This window comes from Pezoporus wallicus, unplaced genomic scaffold (genome assembly GCF_028554395.1).
Source record: "Pezoporus wallicus isolate ANWC-B61680 ecotype Strahan unplaced genomic scaffold, APGP_CSIRO_Pwel_v1 scaffold_13239, whole genome shotgun sequence".
Lineage (NCBI taxonomy): Eukaryota > Metazoa > Chordata > Aves > Psittaciformes > Psittacidae > Pezoporus > Pezoporus wallicus.
The window spans coordinates 3,483,241-3,510,453 of record NW_026642052.1 but is presented as its reverse complement, the minus strand read 5'-3'; the positions used below and the strand labels follow the sequence as shown (position 1 = coordinate 3,510,453).

The 27,213-nt window shown below is 39.7% G+C and overlaps 1 protein-coding gene across 6 annotated transcripts in view; it reads right to left on the bottom strand.

The window, feature by feature from the left end:
- The window catches only part of PPP2R2C (protein phosphatase 2 regulatory subunit Bgamma), a 203,425-nt gene that overhangs the window by 72,657 nt on the left and 103,555 nt on the right, over nt 1-27,213 (bottom strand). The window contains exon 2 of one of the 6 annotated variants that reach the window (XM_057426571.1): nt 18,806-18,961. The exons of the other annotated variants lie outside the window; for them this stretch is intronic. Within the exon in view, the coding sequence (XP_057282554.1) occupies nt 18,806-18,818 (13 nt within the window). The 5' untranslated portion in view covers nt 18,819-18,961. The remainder of the gene's footprint in view (nt 1-18,805; nt 18,962-27,213) is intronic. 6 annotated transcript variants of the gene reach the window in all.

The following is a 27,213-nucleotide window of genomic DNA, read 5'->3' as shown; positions in this document are numbered from 1 at the left end:
TCTGTCTCTCTATGAGGGAGCTCCCAGATTATTTAAGGCAAAATAGCTTGCAGAAAGACATGAGGAAATACAAGGACACTACTTTAGGCTATCAGAAGGAGGTACATTTCTGAAGGCACAATCCACCCCCAGTAAGACCTCAGAATTTAACCTGTACCCAAGTATACTCACACATGGAAGCTGAAACAGGCAACAAAGCTTCTTTTCTCAGTGATTTTGCACAGATTTTTTTGAGCTCCTTTCAATAGAAAAACTCTTATCTGCCCACTTACATCCCACTGTTGATTGTTCCAAGAATACCCTGGGAAACCGTCTGCTATAAAATCCAACCATCAAGCAGTCACTAAAAAAGTTCCTTTTTCAGAAAATAGACATATGAGAGTCATTATCATAAAGGCCCTATTAAGAGGAGAAAAATGGTTGTTGCTCTAATGTTTCTCCTGAAGATGGGAGATTAAAAGCCTTTCAAAAGATGTCATAGTGCCTGGCCAGTCTGAGCTAAAAGTACACTAGTAGCTTCAGAAATTCAGCATCAAACCATACAAAAAAAATTGTATATTTGGCAAAGGAAAACAAGCCACTATAAACCACCCAGAAAAATCCCAGGGTTTTCATCTGTTTTTTTGAGTAACTAACAAGATTTACTAGCCAGCTGGTAAAATAATGAAGGAAAGAGGCCAGTAAAACTATAAAAAGCTAAGAGGAACTGCCTTGTACTAATTAGAATCAACGTGCAGTCTGATGACACTTTATAGGCTTCAATTACCATACTCGGCAGGAAGGAGCTTTCAAACATCTGTATGATGACTATTCTCCACTGGGATGTCATTTACAGTGCAAAGTATTAAAAACAGGGACAAAAATCAATTATAATCTTTGAAAATGAGCATATTCTTTATCTGAGAGATTTGAACTTGTGTGTGGAAATTTGCTTTAAAAGGAAAGACAGAAACTGATTTGACAATGGAAAACAGGCAGCTCCCCGCCACCCCCATATCTGATTTGCACAAAATTAAACTTAAGGTTCATTAAAATAATAATTTGCATATGAAATGCAGGAACAAAAGAATATTATTATAAGTTGAGCCTAAGAAAGCAACAACTAACCACGTGCAAGGTTCAAGAAGAGGCTTTCTTTAAGCTTTTAGGTGAATATTCAGAAATATGGTTCATTGATCAGGATTACTTGGATAATTAAAGAGATGCACACACTAGGCAGGAACTCAAAATCAATCTTTTATTGCTCTAAATTGTTCTAAACAATTATTTTCATTATCTTCACACAGAAAAACACTATACAAAAGCAATAGGGAGGGTAGGAAGCAACCAACAGCCAATAAGAATGTTATGCCAGCTGGTTCCTATTCGATACACTAGTGCAGAGGACTAAGGATTTTACCCTGTGATCAAAGGAAACCAAACTAAAGTGAAAAAATATAAGTTAACAGAGAAAAATGTAAAGATAAAATAGAAACTTTACCGCTGTAAAAGGAAAAAATAAACATCAACCAAATAAAAAGGCTGTTTGAATGGATTGAAGGTTTTTTCTTATCTAGAGATTTTTCAGACCTGTCTTAGAGAATATGCTTAGAAGGGATGGGGAAGTAATGCTGAGGTTTATTCAAGAGCAAATGGGAACAGCAGTGATCAGCTGCAGAAAATGGCTAGGAAATTTGCCAGTCATTGCACCAGCATCTTTAAGTGCAGTACAAAATGGCAGTGTTAACCCGACTTTGCAGATCACTGATGTGACCAAGCACCCCGAGTATTTTGCACAGACAGTAAGATGACTATAACTTTTTCTCTTGGAGGCAAAACTTATTTGCCTTTTAAAGGGAGTTAATGACCTACCAATACAGTGCTGCATTTTAAGAGTATTTTAAAGCATGAACTAATGTAGAGTGCCAATGCTTGCTGAGTAGCGACAAGAGCATGCTATTCTCAAGCTCTAAACATTGTCTTCTAGTAATTAAAGAGGTATGAATCTAAGGTGTTGGGTTTAACCTTTAAAGTCCTAAGCAACCTGGAAATCTAGCCAAGAGAGTAGGGTTTCTGTGCACTTTCCCCCTCTTCCTTATCTCCTTTTGGTTTTATAGTGGTGACTGGAGGAGCTGTGAGTCCCCCTCCAACATTCTGTCATTCGGTCAGACAGGACCTGGCCCTATTAAACTCTCATTCAAACATTCTTATTTCTCCTGGTAGGTACCTGGGGGGAAACTAAGAGGATATCCAGGAAGGGTTGTGTTATGAAATTACCACCCAGTTTTGTAATAGGCTACTATGCAGAGGAGCAATTTTAAAACAATAGCAGGATTTTTACAGTCAAGGCAGTCCAGAACACAGGATGAGATCCCAACCAGTTGTCTATAACCAAAGATGGATTTCTTGGCCTCTTCATTTCTGTGAAACGTCATGGCTGCCAATGGCGTTCTGGAAAAAGGAACTGCACAACACAGAAATGTATCGTCTATTCCACAGCATTAAAATAAAGCCTGAATTTCACATAAAAATTCAAGATAACTAGGTTAATGCAGGATGTCTGCAGCAGAATTTCAGTAGCACAGCAGTCTCTGAAACTATTTTAAGCACTAGCAACTACTTACTTAAGTAGAATCAGCAAGAGGCCATATTCCCTATTATTTGGGAATAACAAAGGTAGAACACCTCTAACAGGCTACCTAGGGATTACTTCAGCTAAATGCAGCTTTGTTATAAAAAAAGGAAAGGATTTTTTTCAGCCTGACAGCACCATAAAACCTCTTGCTCATACTGAATGACACATGAACAGAGACTGGTATTTATAATTTTCTGCTGGCTAAAGACTCATTCTTGCTCCCATTGAACTAAATGAGGCAAAACTGCCATTGATTTCAATCACATTGTCAGTAGACCTTAAAGATACTAACCATCAGCACTTATTAATATGAAATTATCAGCGGAAAGCATATTGACTAGTTGATCTAAATACTTTATCTTCATTCATCAGAACACTTAGGCCAAATGAACAAAGACAGAAAACTGAACCCAGACCAAAGGTCAGGCTGAACGTACAAATTGCAATGACTACCGATACACATTACCAGCAGCAGCAGGATGTGTATTACACCCAATCAAACCAATGGACATAATATTAAATGAGAAACACACAGCACATCCCCCTTGGTTTCCCAGAAGTTCAAATTTTGCTTCAATCAGAAACATCCTCCACCTTTTAATATAAAACATGAAAAATACATTAAAATAATGGCATAGAACTGGCCACTTCTTTGCTGAAGGCCTTTAAAAATCAAAGCCAAAATCAACTTGTGACTATAAATGCTACAACTCTTGTAAAAAGCTCTTCTATTCCATTAGTATTATTTTTAACTTCAGAGAAATAATTAATGTACTATAAAGGAGGAAAAGAGTGCTAAAAATTCTGAATTTAATTATATGAATGGTATTCTATATACACTTAATTGCATAGCAGTAACACAACTACTTTCATTACTCTTTATAGCTTCAGATGCCCATTAGCACAATCCCCGAGGTTCCTTATGAATAATTAGATTAGGAAAGGGGGACTCTCTGATGAAACGCAATAGGATGTGATGCTTATGAAAAAGCACATCTTGAATCCAGATGCTGACATGACAACAACATGAAGACCTAATTTGCACATCCAAATTAATACCATCATGATGATAATATAAAAGAAAGATATGCATTTAAAATGAGCTACAGAAAATAATGTCAAAAAGAATTGAGGTACTTATATTAAAAAATATATCTTTGTGACATTCTAACCCAGTTGGAAAGGTGTAAATAGACAAAATGTCATATTCATGAGCTACTTAAGCAGACTTACTAGAATTCAATCCACTATTTGGTAACACATGGGCAAGCTGTTTAATAAATAGTTACACCCTTCAAACATGCGCAGCACTCACATAAACAGGTGAATAAATTGCATTACATTTTATTAAACATCTGTTTCCATTTGATACGCTGAATGTTTTTGTGCTGTTTGGTGCTTCTTAGGTATAAACCATCAGGAAAATTGGCAGTGATCTGTTTTTTGAAGGATCTCTACATGGGGCAAAAAAGACACAAACAAATGGGGTTTAAAAAATCTTTTGAAGAGTCAGATATTTTTGCAGCTGTCATGAGCTGTCTGTCTGCACAGCTACATACATCTGAAGAGTTAAGAAATATCTCCCTCAAATCTACATAACAGAAAATAATGGCATCTCCATAAAAAGGGAAATAGTTTTCTTCCACTTTTGTGGTTCTCCTTCACTTAAAGAGACACAAACACATGTAAACACAAGTACACTTTACAAGGCAGACTCTACTATTTGCTACTCAGACACAAAAACCGAAGAAGTCTGCTCCTCTCTCCACATTTTACAGCTTGTAATGACCATGGATCCTGTTTGCCCTATGCATCTGAGAATGTGCTCTGCCAAGCTGCAGCATTAGTCTAAATGCTTTTCAATTTTTAACAAAAATCTAAATTCACATCAAGCTGGTGGGATCCCTTTAGAATACAGAAACTTTATATGTAAACTCAGAGGAAATTACTGCTGGAAAGGATATGGCAGAGACAGTAGAGGGATAAAAGTGAATAGACAGGACACAAGCAAGAGGTGTAACACTGGAGGCACAACAGTAAAGACGTGATAAAGCCACAACTGTGCAAATGTAATCATTTGAAATTTTGTTACGATACAAAGGACAAGGAAAACCTCACTAAATGAGAAAAATATATACTTGAAGCTAATGATATTCTACACTAAGCATTTAGGAATCTACTACAAAATATCACTGAGACAAGGAGATCAATAGGATTTAAGCAAGATGTACACGGTTATGCACTTACAGCTAGCAGTAGTTATGAGAAAACTTACTAACTGGGACAGAAAGATATATTAAAAACAAAACAAAAATTCCATATCCTCACAACACTCACCTCAACGTTACAGAAAACATTTTTCTGGACATATGATACACAATTAGAGGTAAATGGGATGCTAAGAGGGGAAAACCAGAAAACCTTTCCACTTTGCATTTGGGAGTCATGACAAAGCATGTATTATTTTTGTACATAATATTACACTTACTACATGAACAACAAGAATTAAGGGTGCTTCATTATTCATTCTAATAAAACACTTCATTTTGAAAGAAGTTTGAAGTGTGAGCTTCTTCATTACCACATCCCAACAGCCTGCTTACTGAGATTGATCCAACACTGTTTAAATCACTAGGAGTTCCTTCCAGGAGCTTCAAGGGAAACATTATCAGGACCAAAGTCTAGAGCAGAATATGTTAACAAAACAAAAAATCAAATAACCAGCAAGAGACACAGGCAACATGCAGTGAGGAAACATATGTGAGGCATAACTGAAAGCTTTTATTGGTATATGAAAGCATTTTCATAAGCTTTTGCCACTGTAACCCTCATGCTTCCTGTACTTATCTGCTTTTTTTTTTTTGTCACCTCTTGCTGTGCACTGTCTAAGCTATAAGATTCTGGTGGCATGTTCGTTTTAATCACCTATAAGGCACCATACGCTCCTGTGGCACTGAAGTGAATAAATAACAAAAGGCTTTTTATTTTGAGCAGACAGAACTAACTGCTCTTGGTCATGACATATGCTGTACTCACCCAAATAAATGACAGCTTCAATTCAATATAGTCCTTCACTTCAAAGGCCGAATATTAATACATATATATGTATTTAAAAATCTCCTATGTGTCATCCTAAAGCCAATAGTCAACAGTCTCCCATTGGATAAATTCACAAAATACCATGCCTAAAACCAGAGCTGTCATGCTAGTTTATACTCCTCAGCATGCCTGCCTTGCAGCCTGTGCTTTGCAGCAGAACTGACACCCATTCCTGGACTTATATGGTGCAGATGGATGACATTTTAGTTCCCTTATTCGCTCACCTGCTTTCCTGAAGTTCTTCAATATATGCACAAAGGTTGGAAGTTCTGACCCAAAACATTCTACTCCTGAAACACCATCAGATGATTTAGGGTGGGTTTAGCAGACAATGGTTTCTGAAGTTACATCAGCCTAGGTGCGGGCAATAATTCATACACTACTGAGAGCTAACTTAAGTCCATGTATTTCACACGGGTTTTATTGCTAACTTTTCCCATAGAATGGTCTTACTTAAAATGCATTAAATAATGCTAGAACTCCTTAAAATCAGCAGGAGAAACATGTAATCTACTGAAAACCGTAAAGAACACAGATATGAACTTAGGACATCATCTCAAAACAAGATATTGTCATCCGTGGCATTAGCAAATTTAGGCAGGCAATTTCTGTGAAATATTCTACTATTACTTAATTAGATATCAATACCTTTGTTACAATATGTAACAAAGGGTAAAACAATTCTGGAGCAGTCCTTAAGTTTTCAGTATTTTCAGACTATAGCCAGAGGACTGATGACAGAAGATCACCACTGCTCTGGCACATGCTGTTGTTTAGCAGAGCTGGGATACCACATAGCAGGGATGTAACATGTATACTCTTAATGTAGGAGTTCTAAAAATAAACCTTTTAAAGATATTAAGAGAACATAAGAAGGACAATGGAAGGTCAGTTTTACTGCTACCTCTGTTCCCAGCTGTATTCTTTTCTTGCATCAGTCTAGCAACTTTGCATAAGAACATTTATGCAGGAGGGTTTTAATATAAAAGAGAAAAATGTAGTGATAAGATTTTCAATAAAGCTCAGCATTCATTCCTCCTCACTAGTCTCTTTATTACCCTCATTAATATTGCTCTTCTGTCTACAGACCTGTGCCTTCAAGTGCTTCCTCATCTTTAATTTCTCTCACCTGAATAGGCCCATGGGACTTATCACAAGGGTAATATTAAGTGTGTTCATATGACTCTCCAGGATTTTTATGCATCTAGTCTCTGACTTGCAGAGATCATAACTGAAGCCTTAACAGTCTTTCCCTGGGAATCATCTAAATGCATACCAACAGAGGTGCAAATTTGCCTGGACTGGTGATAACACTTCAGTCTATTTAAGTGCATTCACAGTTCTTGGTAGCACTTCTTATTAAAAGAAACTCTTGGGAATCTATACAGTTAAATTTCCACTGAAGCCCCAGTATCTTCACAGCCACCTAGATTTTATAGTTGCCTAAACACCATGCACATTAAAGAGTCTCTTAAAGATTGCATCTTTAGGTTGTCATAATATCCCAGTTTGAAATAAAAAAGAATAAATGTGAAGTGAAAAAACAATACAAACAGAACATGAACTAGTAGCAGTGGGGAAAGATAATTATTGTTTCCCATCTGTTTAAAGCAAAAGCAAAACAAGTGTACAAGAAGAGCCATTTCACAAGTCTTCAGCTAGATCTGGAATTTGAGGGGAAAAAAAAAAGAAGTGTCAGTTGATGAATTACAAGCTTAATTACAGCTGGGATAAGACATTTGAAAACCCAAAGGAAAAATGATTTGCTGAATGTCAGTATGCTCAGATGCCCACCAGCGAGCAGTCCCTCCTCTATTCCAGGGTTTCAGTGAAGACAACATACATGTCAACCACAGTAGAAGAAACACAAACTAATGAAACTGTGTGTAAGCTGTAATTAAACTGTCTCAGTGAATGGCACTTGGGGTATTGTGAACAGATTGTACATGTTACTTCACACAGGGCTTAATGAAGCATTCCCTGTTCTACAAACTTCACCTCTTGATTTAATTAACCTTCATACCTACACACGCACTACCTACCAATCATAATTGTTGGAAAAACCTTAAATAAACTACAGTGCTTTCAAGCTACGTTACAAGAGTAGCAGAGGTTCGGTTTGGCAGCTCAGAAGTTAACCACAAGCCAATTATGAGGTTCTCAGATGATAAAAACTCATATGGTGAATTTGGCCCTAAAACAGCTCTCCCAAACACAGGACTTAGTCCCTTGAAATGAAATTGCAACAAATCAGAATAAATTAATTCACAACAATAAAAACTGTTTAAGATTTCACTAGAAGAGAAATAAACATTAAAATACTAGGCTGTGGAAGACTTTTCGATATTAAATATATCGTTTTAAGGAACAAAATAGATGGCTAACAGGTTTGCAGGCACAGCTTTACACAATACAAATATATAAATACAGAAAACTCTATCACTGGCATCAATTCTTAAAAATGGAAAGGACAGCATCATTATTGCCTTAAATGTAAAAACCATCATCTTGCAGACCATAGCTGTTAAGCTTTCACAAGTTCAGGACTGAGTAAGCCATTCACACCTCCTCCCCAGGCCTCCCATTAGCCAGCATCTTCTTTTCCAGTACCACTGTGCTACACTTTCCACTCCTGCACTTTTGATCAGCTTTAGAGCCTGAATTACACGAATTTGCTGCTCTAGTCATTTACAGCAAAACACTGGGGCACTGCAAACAAATCGTGTTTTCCTGCTGACTTCAAAGGGTGAAACATGCACCAAAAAACCCACTCATTTCATGCTTCCTCCTATATAAAATCCTCATTTTATACTCAAAATATGCTCAGACTCTAGCAGTCAAGCCCAGATAGAAATGCAAAGGGAGGCTCTGTCTACTCCCGTCTTCTGGTGGGAACAAACTGAAGAAGCAGGTGAACAGCAAAGCCTCATTTCACAGTTTCCTTCAATGAAAGGCAGCAAAACCTGCTGCCCCTGTAAGGACTAAGATTCAGTATCTGTGTGAACAACAAAGCAAGACTGACACCCTTTCTCTGCTTCCCTTCCCCCACGATGAAAGCCTACATAAAATTCTTAATATTTTAATTCATTAAAAAAATCAAGTGGCAAATACTTAATGCACAAATTAGAAAAAGAGTCAGCACTGATTTACAGAATACAGGCTGCATTGGAGAAATATCAGTAAATTCTTCACAACAGCAAAGAACGATTGAAAGCTGCAGAGAGAATTTCGATGAGTCTTCAAAGCCATTTTAACAGTATCTCTCATAAAAAGTAATCTGCAGAAGTCAACAAGCCTGATGCAGAGAAGGAGAACCAGTGGACAGGATAAAAACTGGCTGAGGGATGAAAGTTTGCCAAGTCCCAGAAAATAAGGAGTCCGTTCGCACTTTAAAATTGAATCATCTTTTTTTTCACCCAGCGCTAAAGACTTACATTACAAGCAAAAAGAAGTAGAAAGACCTCCCTGGAAGCCTGTGAAGCAACGCGGATTGTTACTTTAAAAGGAACAAAACCAAAACCACATACAACAAAGCAGAAAAAAAAATGAACAAAAAAGCAACATTTATGGTTACATTCTGTCACTCCAAGAGAGAGATTTCAAGGAGGAGGCAGAAACCTGCGTAACAGAGGCCATAAAGCAGGATTTTAAATTAACTGAGAATTCAGTCAACCTTGACAACTTAAACAGGAGGTACCAAATCTGTCCTTTCCCTTCACAAGAGCTATGCTATTCAGTTTGCATGAGAACCTCCACCAATGTCAATGTCATTTTGGCATAAAGGATAATAATAATTGTATTTATGATATATCCCTCCAAGGCAGCATGCAAGATCACTCAAGCAACTTAAAATGTGATAATACATGGAAAATTTAATACATTTTAAACCTGTACTTACTATTTTTCACCCCAGTAGAAAATTTGCAGCCACTATAAAGCAATAAGGGGTTTTGCCTTCTGCCATTTTATTGCAGCAACGAAAAGAACAAGCATTTTGCTCACTGATGTAACAAGAGGCATAGCTGGGCACACGTGCTTACCTCCCCACGCTGCCGCTAACTACTCAAGGGCCAGCATTCACCTTTGTTATTTTCTCCCCAAATCTCAGCTCTTGTGTCCTGGCTGTCTGGCAGCAATTTGGACTTCAAGAAACTGGAGTATGGCCACAAAGTGCCATACTCCAGTGGGGCCAGGGACACAGAGCAGGATGAATGTTAGTGCAATTGGTGCTGAAAGGCTGGAAGAGCATTTGGTACAGGTTACAATCAGAGCCTGCTGTGGTGAAACCACAGATACTATCGGCAGATTGCCTATCACCACCCAGGGTGGTGGCTCAATTAATGCAGGGATGCCAAAGGTACCAATCCAGTTTTGCCTCTCACCTGGTAGAAAGCAGAACCAGTGCCTTCAAACTCCCCTGGCCTAAGCCTGAAAATAGAGTTTCCAGTTCCCAAGTTGCCTCAATACAGGTAGTCCACAGAAAAGGGCTCCCTCTCCTCCTCCCATTCCCCACTCCCTCTTCTACAGCATTACTGAAGAACCCAGACACTCATAAGGCAGCTCCACATAGAGCTCAGCACAAGCTCAGGAAATTCACTAAGAATCTGAACACATCTAGAGCTCAGGACCCCCCACAGATTCATAGGTTGAGTCCACTTGAACCAGAATTAAGTCAACATTGGGTGGCTTTTAAGCCAAGGCACTTCTGACTTGGATACGTATGTACTTGGGGATCTGGTGTGTCAAAACAGCAGAACCAATTTTGTTTAGAAACTTCTACAGCCATGTGGTAATTTAAGAACAGGCATTCCTGTTCTCCAAGATGTAGACAATTAATAGACTCATTAACTGTGTCTGCACCAAAAAGGACCGAAAAGCGATACATCATCCAAGTCTTTGCAATCCTGGAAGCCACAGGACAGAAACTGATCTTCTGGGGATGTCTTCTTGCACTCTCCCATCCTCACTAACCCTCCTTGCCACACTTTACGCTGCGTGAAGGTGGCTGCTAACTGCAAAGGCAAGGCTGCTGCTACCTTCACCAGAGACTCTTCACCAGACACTCACAACTCCTGAAGGGCAGTATGAGAAGCCAGGCTGCCATGGCAGAGTTTGCCACAGCATCCTTCAGTGCTGTAGTCTATACACTATCACAGCCATAAAGGGTTCTGGAAGACCTAAAAAAAAATATCAAGGAAATTATCAAAATGATAAGCATTCTTGTTCTAAATGCTGTTTTCAGTATTGAGAAAGTAGCTATAGCTTTTACAGACATCAACATGAAGATTTGGATTCCTTAGGGTGATCGCTTCCTCAAGAGTCTGAAGTTCATGCCTTGTCTGGAGTGGTGAAAGAGTAACACACAGGGTATTATCAAGGATCTATAAGCATTCTGAACTGGACAGATAGAGAATTAAGCTCATGGCAATATTAACACCCTCACGTTCTGGTAACTGCAAATGAAGGAAATCTCTCTGCAGCTATCCTGGGCAGCACACTGGGCTTGTTCGTTTAAAGGCAGGGTAGGTGTTACCAGCTAGGACAGCAGCCTCTCTTCTTACAATACAAAACTCTAAATGAGCAACATGCCAGAGTTCAGGTACCACAGAAAACACCACGGTCTTTTTGGCTCATGATCAGACTCCTTGTTAAAGTCCAAAGCTTTAAACTAACTTACAACCCCAGTTCTCTTTTATTTGTTATTGTGACAAAACAAAGCTAATACAGCTGATGTGTGGCGCTGCAGTAAGGTTTGTTCACAGCCCTAACTAAAATGCCTTTTTCCACACTTAATTGTAGCATTATAGGCCTTGTTCAATAATTCAACCTAGATTCCCCCTTCTTGCTGTTGTTGACAACAATCACAGGTGATAGAAACAAAAGGTTTTTGTTCTTCCTGAGACCCTGAAAAATTAGGGATTGGTGAACCAAGGAGTCCTCCATTTGCTTGTGTACCATAAACATAAACCTTGGTCTAGAAAAGCCAAATCTGTATAATATGCATCACTTCAGAGTGCAACTGATGGGAGACCCTTTTACTCTGGTCTGCAATTTGACAATACAGTGCAGAGCAGAATAAAGCCATAGCCTTGGAAAAGCTATTTATAGTGCATATGCCCCAAGGAGATATAGCTAATAACTAATTCATTTCACATCACATATCTGAATGCAACATGAAAACTTCCCAGTTTGTTATCGGCACAGGAGAAAAGACCCCACAGTGGCTTTCTTTAAAATAATTAAGGATTCTTTACCAAAACATTTTAATCAAACCAAGCCTCCACAGGAGCCTTTTCTTTCCCTGCCTTATATCTGTTTCCTTAACAGGTCTGTGCCTATTAAAGTTTTGATAAAAGCTTTTCAGAACACAGCAGTTTCCCAAGCTATTAAAAATGATGCTCATTTTCTGAGATAACACATTTGTTTATCAAATAGTTTCCTACAAGCTGGATTAAAAACCAATATATTATTGGTTGTATTAACAGGAACAATGCAACAAATAGAACAATCTATTAAAAAATTCAGTGAGTAATGCAACTGTAATATCTGCATATGAGGAGGTTTTCTGTTGGCTTAGTTGTTGGCTGTAGGAAACCAGATCAGCTAAGTATTATTCCATGGCTAGATAGCTGAATATTTTATTACAAATGATTAAGAATTAAACAACAGATACAGAAATATAAGGATTTGTAGTACATTGCAGAGACATTGATAACCACATTGAGCTTCCCTTCTGCTGCAAGTGCAGCAGAAACAAAGCAAGAAGCAGACACAATGCTCAGTGCAATGATGGCCACCTAATTTCTCCACACCCATGATTTTTGCTTCCTTTTTCCCTTCTTCTACATGCTGACACCAGGTGTTATAACAGCTTGACTTCAATGAAATGTCCTAAGAACAGTGTGGTTTCAGCCGATGCTGGTGCCAAAGCTGTATCAGAAATAAACCAGTAGGAGATGCTGCAAGGAGCCCCAGCTGGCACTCCGCAAGAGCTGCTATTGCCATGGGACTGTGCTAACCCTAACAGAAAAATAAGGGCCCTTGTGAACAAAAAAGAAGGAAAAAAACAAACCCAAACCCACAAAGCCCCACCAACCCCACAGACTAACTTATGGCTCAAAGACTTAGCGAACAATGACCCACACTAACCTGAGCTTTCCGTTACGTTTTTGTAATTAAAAGGCAAGTTTTTGTTAACAGGTTTTATGCTTAAATTGTAATTAATTGCTACATGAAACAATGTGAACTAACTCCACGAATCTGTAATACAGTGCCCCTAGGGCCCCTAGTTTTTCCTGAGTAGCATGACAACATCCTGATTTTACTTTTACGACAGCAGAAGCAGCATGATAGAATTATTTAAAACACATGTTACACATAAACTGTAACTAGATACTGTGAGCTTACACAGTCGCTTATTTATGTAGTAGGTTCAGTGAAAATGCTGGGAAACAATAGGGCAAAATACATACATACACACACCCCTTAATGACTTAAACATAAGTGCCTTTCCTACATGGAAAGCTTCTTTTCAAAATTACCAAAGTTTTAATGGGTAAAACCTGGATAAACATACTCTAAATCCCTAATTAAATTTAACAGAAAGAATGCAGATCTCCCTTCAATAACTCTTACAGCCTTTTAGGGTTTGGGGTTTTATCCCTTTTAGCAGTGTATTTTGATAGCATTAGGAAGTACTGCTCAGTGACAGCTGACCAGCCATTTCCAGAATCAGACCTTTTTTAGCCTGTAAAAGAATACGCTACTTTCTGTGTTATTATTGTTATTATTTAGGAAATGGAGGGAAAATGATCTGAGATTTGCTCATTTTTAGGTTGGGCGAGGGCTTCTGGGGAATATTTTTGTTCTGTTTTCACTTTTGCTGTTTGATCATTTCATTGTATTTACTGTACGACATGTTTATTGACTATGTGCTTTAGTCTGAATCACTGTATTCATCAGGAAAGAAATACGTCTCCATTGCAGAGCAAGTAAGAAAAAATATATTAACTACTAACACTAGTATAGAAAGCTATATAAATTATACTGGCAAAAAGCAGGTAATAAAATTTGCAACATGTATTTACAGAGGACTTCAGGATAATTACTGAATAAAACAGCATCAGCTGCTTACTTTTTCAGAGTTTAGTCTGAGCTAGAGTATGTCCAGACTATGTGCTACACAAGAAAGTGCAAAGACTCTACACAACTTCTGCAGATAGGTATCAGCTTAGTTGATTTCTAAATGCATTAAGGCAAGGGTACAACATTAGCTATTGAACGTGATTGCCAGTTTGCAATTTTTGCTCCCATGGTATTTAGCACATTGAAGAGCAAATGTGTTAGTCATTATATTAACTCTTTAACTGTGACTTCTCCCATCAACTCAAGTGGCAGATACTTTTTTTTAAGCTAATATTTAAACTAATCCTTTTTAATTGCTGCTGCAATGTAAACTCACCAATAGCATCATTACACAAATAGGTGAAGAAATAAAATCCAAAGAGAAAAGCAGAAAATACTGAAATAAAGTAACTAATACTGTATTAGATAGAACCTTCTCTATGTCTTCTTCAAAGGTCAGAATTACCTGCTTTCCCAAGGGAATTCCAAATATTTCACTTTTAACTTTCGTAAGAAAGGAGCAGTGCAGAAGTGTGTAAGTTCACTATAAAACTTGTACATTTCAAAGTCAAAACCCATAGCACTGCAACATCAAAGACATGTGACAGCACATCAGGTTTTTGGAATCTTTGATTAGGCAGGATGAGTTAGCACCATCTCCATAATGCAGAAAAGTGAAAATACCTTTTGGAAGAGCAGGAAGAGAAGGCTAAGGGGTGGTTTCCTCCTGTAGTGTATTTATAACCACCTCCCTGCAAGGGAACATGGTTACCAATCATCCTGTCTCCCTATGATGGACCAATACAGGATCCTGATGTGCCAGTACATCAATTTGTCAGAAGCAGCTAGAGCAGCATTAAACAGCAGCACAGCGAGCAAGTGTTCAGTGATGTTATGGTGCTGAACGGACATAAAAGCTCCCAACAGTATGCTGCTGCTGCTGAAGAACCATCACTTTAGCTGCTAACCATGTTTGCTGTGTTTTTAGATGGGAATGCAGTGAGATAAAATGAACCACTACAAAACCAAACACCATGCAACACTACTACATTCACTTCTTGTATAGAATAGGGCAGAGTAAGAACAGTCCTGTCCCTGCCCACTGGTATGAGAAACTGAAGCCTCTTCTGGAAACCCTTCATTGTGCCAAACTCATGCTCTTGCCATGAATGTCAATGAAATTTAAAGATCTGCTTATTCCTGGTTTTCTGCCCTGTCTCCTATCATGTTCCCCACTTGGCACCATTTCATCAATATAACAAATCCATTAGGAGCATTGCTTGCACAGACATCTGACTATATGGACTGCTCTTTAAATGGATCAGAGTTACCTTCTATATTAAAACCATGACCATATTAGTAACTGCTGTATCTCCACAGAATCCCTTTTAAAAGCTGAAAATCCAAATTAACTTTTCTTTCCTTATGCTGTAAGGTCTCTCTTAGCGCATGCTTATTGCATTAGCACAACCAGCTCTCCCAAACCAACTTAACAGATTTCTCCCACTGAACATATCAAATTGGCATCCTCTCCTTCTTGCTTCTGATGACACTCATCCTTACCCCTGTGTGCTGAAGAGTTGGAGCTAATGAAATGATCTGTATATCATCATGCTTTAACTCAAGATACTATCTAATTGGATCATCTTGAGCTATTAAATATGCTTAGTTATATATTAAGACCTTTCAAATAAAGGGAAACCTTTTGGGTTAAGTGCTCAAAAACATTTGCCATGACTATTTTTCAAGATACCTTCCTATACATTTAATTAATTCACTTAGTGACTACTAAGCTAAAGTAAAATTAGCTTGTGGTTTTACAGCTGAATACAAAAGCAGCCCACAAAAGAACATGAGCAGATTTCCAAGTTTTGTTGACTTTTGAGTACTTGATTTCATCAAGCATGTTTTTCATTTAACATTTAAAACGTCCCTGTGTTTCCGGTGCTTCTAAATTCTGTAATTAGTGCCTATAAAATCCCTTTCATTTATTATCTGGAATTTAAAATTCTGTTCAGCATTTTACTACTGTTCTAGTACTATCTATACTAACAGAAATCTATCATGCCACAACAGCCTTAGTCTTGCTGCAACGTGTGGTTAAGGACAGCCTGAGCCATCCTCTCTCTAGTCCTTCATCAGGGGCTGGAGAATAGCCTGTCCACATCCAGCACTGCCATAGCAGGCAGTGAACTCCAGAGCCTTACACCAAAACATATGGTTAGCTTTAATTTTCTTTGCGAGCTCCCAGATATTTCCAATGTGGTGCCTACTTTATCTCTTGTAGAAGGAAACTGAGGGCTTTTCTATTCAGAAATTATTTTGCTGGCAGTCAGAATTTCCCTGAAGATTGTAAACAGAGGAGCATGATACTTCATCATGTAAACCCACCACTGAATAACATCAGAATTTTCTAGAACAGAGAAAATGAATTTACCTCCCCCAGATGTTGAACAGATAGATATACAATAGCTATAAAGACTTATCACAAAACACTGGTGGTGAACAAAGAGGGGAAGCACTTGACACAGACCATTACAGGCCAGCTGAATGTCATCATAGATACTATCATAACCCAGCAAAAATTCACTCATCTTCCTGTTCCACTAATGATACAAACAGAAAATTAACAATTATCTGTGTGCCAAAAGTGTGACCCACTGCTGTCAATTGAAAAGATAGACATGTTCTTCAATTATTTGCTGCATTGTACTAATTAAACAGGAGAATTATGGGAACCTTTCATTAACCTCTCAGAAAGTACATGTATTTTAAAAGAACTACATTCAAGAGGAGAACCAGCTCAACAAGGCTGAACACCAGCAGCATTCATTCTTTAATATTCTTTTGTCAGACAACAGAAAACAGATGTGTCGTGGTTTAAACCCAATCAGGTAACTCATTCGCTCACTTCCCCCCCTTTCTTGCCCTCCCCCTGCTCTCGGAGGGACGGAGAGGAGAATCAAAAGAATGCAACTCCCACGGGTTGAGATAAGAACAGTTTAGTAACTAAGGTATAACACAAATCACTACTGCTACCACCAATGATAATAATGATAAAGGAAATAACAAGGGAACAGAATACATCATCTCACCACCAGCCGACCGATAACTCGCCCCCCCCCCAGCCCGACCAAGCTCTGACCGATACCTCCTCCAACCCTGCAGTCTCCCAGCCCTTCCGGCTAACTCCCCGTTACATCCTGGGCATGACGTGCTGTGGTATGGAATACCTCTTTGGTCAGTTTGGGTCAGGTGTCCTGTCTCTGCTTCTTCCCAGCTTCCCCTCCCCCCTGGCAGAGCATGAGGCTCACAAAGTCCTTGGCCAAACCAAAACATCCTTGTTATCAGCTCTGTTCCCGAGCCGAAAGTCAAAACACTGCACTGCACCAGCTACCAAGGAGGAGAAACATGACTGCTACTGCTGAACCCAGGACAAGATGTTATGTAGCAACTTCAAAGCCATATGAAACTTGCAAATTGCACATGATCTACAGACTGCTTTATTGTGGTCAGCTGATGATTTAGAATATAGTTGGTATAGAATCTCCCTCAGCAAGATCCAAACGTGTACAAGGGGCCAAATGTGCCAGTCAATCTGACCTTCCAATCATCTGAAAAAGGGTAGATTTAGATTAGGTACTAGGGAAAAATTCTTCCCTATGAGGGTAGTGAGGCACTGGAACAGGTTACACAGAGAAGCTGTGGTTGCCCCATCCCTGACAGTGTTCAAGGCCAAGTTGGATGGGGCTTGGAGCAACCTGGTCTAGTGGAAGGTGTCCCTGACTGTGGCAGCAAATTGGAACTGGATGATCTTTAAGGTCCCTTCCAACCCAAATCATTCTGTGATTCATTCCAGACCCCAGATGCTCTCCCAAGTATTTCATGCACTAGAGAGAAGCCACAGTAAGAATTTGTATTTGGGTACAACACCAAAACAAGGATAAATCTCAACATTTGAAGCTGGAGGCAGCAAACAGCCTCAGCGCAACATGCAGCATGAAGGAATCAAGAAGACACATGCAGAGAGCATTCCCCCCAGTCTTTAGTTAAAAGAAAAGACAGCTCTGAAGTCTTCCAACTCAATGTCTAAACCACGTAAAATCAAAATTTTCATAGCCTCTGTGCAAGTGCATTAATATTCAACGTCATGCTCAAATAAGACAGTTTAAAAAAATGCTAAATCAGCCTTAATTTTTATGTCATGGACGATCCAAACAGAGCAATATATTCTGTTGGATACCAAAGTCTTTTAAAACGTGAACCAATACCACCACTCCAAAAACATCTTGAAACTGCTAACATTCTGTGTCAGTACAGTAATCTCCCCTATAGTTCAGAAAAGACACAGGTAGGAGACAAGATTTTCCCATCTAAAACAAAAGGAAAGAGAAGTTCTGACCTCAGAAAGCACTGAGATTGCTTGCTCATTCCAACAGCTAGCTGAGATACCAACAAAGATATAAAGAAACCTAATTATTATCTACCATTTAGAATAGTACTTTATTGATCTATTTTTTCTTTTGATGATACAGGTGTTAGGATCAAAATCTACGCTTTGTTGGACCATAGTCTCTGATTTCATTTTATGACTGCTGAGCAAAGTAAAATCAAAACGTATGTCAAAAAAGGAAGTGGAGTTTTGGTTTAGGTTTTCACATTTTTCTTTTCCACATGTAGAAAACCCAAATAAAGTTATGCTGCCAACAGTTCCACTGTCTACCTGCCACTGAAGGCAAGTTTGTAAATATCAGGAGAGGCTAAGTTTCCCTCCAAGCTGCAGAATCATAAGGAGCTGACAACATCAAATGCCAGAGGCAGGCCAGAAGTCTCTTTTTTTTTTTTGTGAACACTGATAAAAAGATAGTCCACAACAATGGGGACAAACCAAACTGTCACAACTATCCAAAAAGCAACAGAATAAAGAGTTCAAATGAGATCAGAAATGGTTAGTATACATGACTGTACCTTGGTCTATCATTTGGAAGATATAATTTATCAGTGCAAGCAGTGCAGCTTGTCTACTATACTTAGGGCTAAACCCAGATGGATTCAGTCAAGGAAATCTGAGGATTCTAGATGCCACCAGAGTCGCCTTGCGCACAAGCTTCCTTATAGCTTTCCCTAAAAAACAAAGAAATTCAAGACAAAAAAAATGGTGAAAACTTTCCTCATCTAAGGATAATTTTTTAAGCAGGAAAAAACTTTTGATCCTGTAAGTAAGCAAGCACCTTGTTCTCCCATTCACTTTCAATACCGGACAAATACTTCCTCAGTAGACACTCCCAAACTTGGAAGAGTGAAAGTCACAAGCTGCAGCCCAGATCTTTCAAGCTGCTATATTCACTTCCACCAGTGTAACCTGCTGAGACTTGGGAAGCTTCCTCCCTCATACTCCTAACCCCAAAGAAGCAGGTACTATTTTCAGAATGACCAGGGAGGTGCTGAGAGTTCCATCCTGATCTAAGTCATTGAAATAATTAAGTACTTTGAAAACTCTGTAGGGTGAAACCCACTGTACAGCTGCTGAAGGAATTCAACTCAGATAAAACAGTTAACCCTTCATCAAAAACAGTTCAGCAGAATGCTTGTTGTAGGGTTTTAAGAAGCTTCAGTAAATGGAATTTAAAATGGAGACCAGAAAAATCAGGGTACAGGAAACAGAGAAGAGGTGTTCTTTCTCTTTTAAAGACAGAATCTTACTAATGGAAAACAAAAACAGGGGGAAGAAGGGAAATAAAATCACACAAGCATATAAATTAAATGCTCTGTTTCAGAGAAGTAAACTGTATTTCTGTCACCAGAACATATGGAGAGAAAGTTAAGGGACCCATTTTATATTAATACTGGTATTCAAAGCAGAGCAGCCCAAACCATCAACATCTCATTCCAGGTCTGTACAGCATCAAAGACAAAATCCTTATGGATCTCTATAGAAATAGATTCTCCTTTCACTTTTCTTCAAAAGCCCTTCTTTTCTAGAAAATACATTGGAAAGAAAATGCAAGCAAGTACTGAATAGGGAAAAAAAAATCTATTATGTATGTCAGGGTGATCTCAGTGCTTATTTACACATGCTTATATTTAAATTTGCAGAGCTTTGAAATTCACGAATATGAACTACTGTTTCAAAACAGGTGGTTTTCTATGGAGGCATTTGTCATTATACGAATCTAGTCCAGACAGCAGCAATCCATTCAAGTTAGTTACTCAGGTGTGTATCTGTATGCATCCTACTCATGAGGAATTTTCCTTCTATTTATATTTGCACTATGAAAAGTTGTGCTTTTAATAAATGCCAAATCTGAATCAAGCCCCCGGTATTCTTTTGGTGGAAATGGGGCGAGTCCTCTGGGTATGAAAACCTCATATCTCTACTACAGTTTCCAAAGCATTGGAGCTATAATACTTAAACAAGCAGGGAAATGGTGTATATCACTGCTTGCAAAGGTTCAGTATAAGCAGTGAAGAGCTATCAGTACATGTATGCAACATGTAAAAGGTAAATTATGACATGCAGCAAGCCACATCTTTGAACAACAGATGTGCATAGTGCACAGACTTTTCTTTATATAAACAAATTTAATACATTTCCCATATCTTACATTGCACTTTCCTTAAAAAGGCAGAGCTCTGTTAAACAAAATCCCACCCCTTATGACTTGCCTTACAAGCTGGCTGGCAAGTAGACATGGGCAATTAGACACCAAGGGCAATTTCTAAGAGACGTCACACAGAAATACAGAAACATACATGTACTTGAATATTCTTGTCCACTCTCTGGCTTAAGAATATTAGGTGCTCAATACTTCTTCAATGATATGATCAATGACTGTGGTGCTTGAATAAAGAACAAACTAGGTTATCTCTAAACCATCTATGCCACCACTGAAAGACCTCATCTAAGCATTTATTTGCAGCAGACAATGATAGGAGAACTGTGACAAGTTGTATTTCTATCATTTCACTAGGAGCCATTTGTTGAGGTTTTCTACTTTTAGATTGCAAACCGCCATATATAAGGGATCCCCTTATCACTATATCCCCCTCATGGAGTAAAGAAACAGACCTGTCACCTAAACACTGGCAATGTGCTTATGAGCATTTCAATTTCATAATCACCTTTGGGATGACTTCCACACTATTTTTAATATCCACTATAATTACGGATTAGCATTACTTTTCATAAGTGCTCTCTATACATTTTGAATGCAAGCCACCAAAAAGCTATGCCTGAGAACGACTCCCATTCTTTGCTCTCCCTCCAGTATTTACAAATTTATTTCTGGATGAAGATAAAAATCAATATAAAATATCCCACATTTATCAAAGTGCAAAACTACCTGGCATACTCTAATGACTATAATGTCAAATGACTGCTGGTCATTTGTACATATCTGTAACCTAGGATGTAGTTCTTACATTAAAGAACACTAATAAACAATAAAAAAGTCATCTAACAATAGAAAGCTCATCTGAAAACAAAACAAGATAAAGTATCAGTGAACTATGCCATTAAAATGTATGGATATATGGGTTTTATGTACTCAACATCAGTGTCAACTAACAAATGTGAAACATCACATATATTATATTTGGCTATTGTGGGAAGAGAAGGGAAACTAGAGACTACCTTCCCCAGTCCCCCAAAGTTATATTATAACATATATAGGAAAATCTTAGGGTAAAATGCAACTGCTACTTCCAGGATAGGATGTGGTTGGCATGCACAGAATCTACCTGGTGATTGCAGGCCCTGCTCCCTGCAGGAGTGGGAACTTCAAGCCACCATGTACCGATAAACCGCACGGCAGGTGCCAAACAAGGAAGCTAGATTTGTATTTGTAAAAGCAAAGCGAGAGTATTTTACAGCCATCAGTAATAAAGTATGACTAGAGTCACTCAAGCTTCATAGGCATAGAGTTAAAAAGTTGAAACTTGTGTTATTATGGAGAAACCTAAACAGATGCAAGGGCCTCCTACAAGGTCACGATGAACAACACTGGCAAAGAACTGCCAGTGGGAGGAAAGGCTTTGCCTTTGTGTAGGTGGATTGAGAAACAGAACTAACAAACCTCTAATCAGGAAAGACTATCCCTGAAGCCTGGTTTAGCACACCGACACCATCAACATATGGCTTCATGCATCAGCAAAACATGACTAGGCTGTCCTTTCAATGGAAATGATGCAACCTCATGAAAACTAATTGACTACACTGTACATTGGTGGGAAGGTTACAGGGAGTTACTGACCTGAATCATATTGTATAAATATGTAAAATTAGTAAAGGGAAAGCAAGGAAGACTCCAGAGTAATTGCTGGGATCAGCTGATGGACTGAACCATCTTCTCCCATGTAGGGATGCATACTGGGTATGAGTGTCAGATAACTAACACTAGCTGTTATTAGTGATTACAGTCTGGTTCAGTTATCACTTCAAGCTTGTTTTTGCAATCTATCACAGGCAATCAGGAACCTTAATTTGTCACGATTTTGTATTAATAGAGTGTCATTCTGTAAACTGACAGTGCTAGCCCTTTGTGGGCGCCAACAGCCATCGGCAGTGGGGAACAGATTTGGATAAAGTGGGCAGAGCTGCTGAGGGGTCCCCCTGATGCTGTTGGCACATTTCCCTGAACAAGTCAGTTGAATCACCCTCCAATCCAGCAGGACTGTTCAATGAAGGGTTCCTATAATGGGATGCTGACAGACTGCTTGGGCACAAAGGTCTTGGCTTTCCTGGGTATTGATACACAAATCAACTAGGGGTTGAGAAAATCTCCCCCCCTTTCACGTGACATGCTATCCAAAACCATAAACTCTAAGAGGACACTTGACCCACCCAGATTTTTCTAGGTTACTCATTTCACTGAAAAACATGGGAGATTGCCACATGAGTATGTGTTTGGCATAAATAAAAATTAACAACAGGCCTAAAAAGATTTTAGCCCATTTAGCTAAACAGTCAATGGGGAGTACTCCATGTCCCACTTACTAGGATGAAGGACTCCCACTGCACCTGATGAAATCCATCCACGGGTCCTGAAGGAGCTGATGAATGAAGTTGCTAAGGCACTGGCCATCATATTTGAAAAATCATGGCAGTCAGGTGAAGTTCCCAATGACTGGAAAAAGGGAAATATAACCCCCATTTTCAAGAGGGGGAAAATGGATGACCTGGGGAATTACAGAGCAGTCAGTCTCACCTCTGTGCCTGGGAAAATCTTGGAGCAGATTCTCCTGGAAGGCATGCAAAGGCACATGAAAATCAACAAGGTGCTTGGTGACAGCCAGCATGGCTTCACTAAGGGGAAATCCTGCCTGACCAATTTGGTGGCCTTCTATGATGGGGCTACAGAACTGATGGACAGGGGTAGAGCAGTTGATGTCATCTACCTGGACTTGTGCAAAGCATTCGACACTGTCCCACATGACATCCTTGTCTCTGAATTGGAGCGACATCAATTTGATGGATGGACCACTCAGTGGATAAAGAACTGGCTGGATGGCCACACACAAACAATTGTGGTCAATGGCTCAATGTCCGGCTGGAGACCAGTAATGAGTGGTGTCCATCAGGGATCTTGTCATTGTTGCTGGCATGGACACTGGGACTGAGTGTGCCCTCAGCAAGTTTGCTGATGACACCAAACTGTGTGGTGCAGTTGATACGCTGGAGGGAAGGAATGTCATCCAAAGGGACCTTGACACGCTTGTGAGGTGGGCTGATGCCAACCTCATGAAGTTTAACCATGCCAAGTGCAAGGTCCTACACCTGGGTCGGAGCAATCCCAGGCACAGCTACAGGTTGGGCAGAGAAGAGATTCAGAGCAGCCCTGCGGAGAAGGACTTGGGGGTGTTGGTTGATGAGAAAATGAACATGAGCCGGCTTCAGTGTGCACTCGCAGCCCAGAAAGCCAACTGTATCCTGGGCTGCATCAAAAGGAGCGTGACCAGCAGGTCGAAGGAGGTGATCGTGCCCCTCTACTCTGCTCTTGTGAGACCTCACCTGGAGTATTGTGTGCAGTTCTGGAGTCCTCAACATAAAAAGGACATGGAACTGTTGGAACAAGTCCAGAGGAGGCCACGAGGATGATCAGGGGACTGGAGCACTCCCTTATGAAGACAGGCTGAGAAAGTTGGAGCTGTTCAGCCTGGAGAAGAGAAGGCTGCCTGGAGACCTCATAGCAGCTTTTCCAGTGTCTGAAGTGGGCCTATAGGGATGCTGGTGATGGGACGGTAGTGATAGGACAAGGGGTAACAGGTTCAAACTTAAACAGGGGAAGTTTAGATTGGATATAAGGAAGAAGTTATTTACTGTGAGGGTGGTGAGGCACTGGAATGGGTTGCCCAGGGAGATTGTGAATGCCTCATCCCTGGCGGTATTCAAGGCCAGGTTGGACAGAGCCTTGGGTGACATGGTTTAGTGTGAAGTGTCCCTGCCCATGGCAGGGGGGTTGGATCTAGATGATCTTAAGGTCTTTCCAACCCTAAATGTTCTATGATTCTGCAAAACCCTTGATAACTAAGGAAGAGGTTTTGTTCATTCTCAGCAGGACATTACCTACATAGAGAAAAAGAAGGGGTAGCACATAAGGCTCTGGGAAAGAAAACAAAAGCTCTCATTACACTGCTGGAAGCAATAAGGAAAGGCTACTTCAGGAGATCCTCCTATCAGCTGGGAAAGGATTGTGCCACTGTATTGTGCACACAGACAAGAAGCATTCCTAGATGAAATCTTTCCTTTTTTGCCTAGTTATTTCCAAATTCAAATATGTTTTTTAACATACTTACTGTTATCAGCTGCACTGTCTAAATTTTCATGGCCTTTTAGTATGTACTGTCCTTTACAAGCCTGATTTCTAGTGATTTCTAGATGGACATTTAAACATTTTGGTTTTGGTATAGCCATGACTTTGGATAGAAATTGTTCTGTGTGAAAAAAATATCTTTTTTTTGTCCTGCTGATCCAGCTGCAGCCAGGGTGAGTAGGGGAACAACACTGCCCTCAATAAATAAGAGCTTCTTATAACCTGCAGAAGACCCACAAACGTCCATCCTCCCTTTTTGGTAGTTCACCTATCAGAATATACCTCTACCTACCTTGTCTTTCTTTTATCCTTGTATCACTGCAGCTACATATAAGCACCATTATGACTTTAAAATCCTTTTACATTATCTAGCAGTCTTCCAGAATTTTCTGATTAGCAACAGCAACACTAAAATTGAGGAGACAAGTGACAGAGTCTGGCAATCTCTACAACTAAATAATACCCTGTCAGAAACATACTACCAGTTAGCAACACAACAAAAACCAATCAAAAATGGACACAGAATAAAAATACCTGATAATTCTTTTGCTGGAAATTACTGATGCTTTTGGGGCAATGAAACAACATAGAGAAAGGAGTCCAGTGACTCAATTTTTACCATCATCCTGAAAACAGACTACTGTTGTAACCACTGTTTTAACATTTAGCTACGCATTAGATATATACCATAAACAGACTGTGATAAATATTTTCTAGAAATTCAAATCCTCCTGTTCACCCAACCTCTATAGATTTTCCAGCCAACAACAGCTGCTCTTTTGATTACAGCTCTAGCCTGTGTGACTGATTTCTTATTCTGGCTGAATCATCACAAAAGCAAGCCGATTGGGTAGAAAGAGAGAAAAAAGCTGAATACCATAGCAACTGGCTTGCAGGCTTGCTAACACGCAGGAAGGATTTTTGACTTGAACGAGAGCTACAAGTGGAAACACCAGGCCAAAAGCAGATCTGGCATAATATCAGCAACGCAACAGAACTGCAACAGTCGCTTAACTCCTCCCCGGTCTCTTCCCCTTAATACTTTTTGGGCTGCAGCAAATCTTCAGGTTCTTACTAAAATACAGTACAGGGAACAAGGAAAACGTGTGCTATGATATTGATTCTGTATATCTATCCATATAATGCTGACTCTTTGCCATAAAAAAATGAAGTCATGGAAGCAATAACAGAGCTTGAACTTCAGTTTAACCAATAATCATATCACCCATAATTACAAGGATTAAAAGTTCCTAAAGAAACTTCTCCAAATACACCTAACGACATTGTCCAAGTTAGTGATTACTTTTAGGAACACATCAAAGTAGCCAAGATATTAGTAAGAAAGACAATCACTTAATGACAATACCCTCTAAGAATTGCATCAGGTCTATAAGGAATGCATCTGAAGCAGCGTATTGCTCTGGAATAACAGTGAGAATCTGTGTTGGGTGCACAATGCTAGGTTTGGGGTGGATGAGAGGCTGCAGTGGTGGCTTCTGAGAAAAGACCACGAGCTGCCCCTGTGTTAGGCAGAGGCAGCTCCAGTCGGCTCCAAGACAGATCCACCACCGGCCAAAGCTGAGCCCATGAATGACACTGATGGTACCTCTGTGATAACGCATGTAAGAAAGAGTGAAAAAGCTGTGCAACAGCTTCTGGGAGAGAGGAGTGAGAATATGTGAGAAATGGCCCTGCAGACACCAAGGTCAGTGCAGAAGGAGGGGAGGAGTCGCTCCAGGCACCAGAGCAGAGATTCCCTTGCAGCCCTTGGTGCAGCCTATGGTGAGGCAGGCTGTGCCCCTGCAGCCCATGGAGGTCCATGGCAGAGTGGATATCCACCTGCAGCCCATGCAGGACCCCACAGCAGAGCAGGTGGAGATGCCCCAAGGGAACCTGCAGCCCATGTGGAGCACATGCTAATCTACTCTATTTTTTAATTAGCAACAAATAAATCTGTCTCGAGTCTCTTTTACCTGATTCTTTCATCTTGTTTTCCTCCCTGTTCTGCGGAGGAGGGGGAGTGAGAGAGCAGCTTGCTGGGCACCTGGCAGCCTGCTAAGATCACCCCACCATTGAGTTCTTTCATCTGAGAAAAGCATAAATCTCTCCCAGGCAACTGAAGCTATGAAGTCTTTGCTTTGAAATACATGGGCCCGTCTGTTTTAGGTCAGCTATAATAGGTCTTCAGTGAAGAATTACAGGCCTGTCTCTTCTCCACCATGTTTGGGGTGGCTTGTACTCTGGAGGCTCTATTCAATTGCATAATAAGGATCTTCACTGAGTTTGGGTTTATAGGCTGGGAGAAAAGTTCTTTTTGTGCATCATTTAAGGGCATTCAAACCTGCTGTGAAGTAACAAGTCAGGAAGACGAGATACAATGCTTGCAGCACAGATACCTAAACTGCTTCTAATATTAGGGTTATTTTCTAAACCGCAGAAGTCTGAGTTAAGTACATAACCCCACAGTATCAAATTAATTTATTTGGTCTCTATAAGCATCATTCCTGGGCTTTTACTGGCATTAAGGGGGGCTATAAGCCACTCACATCTATGAAAAAACAAATA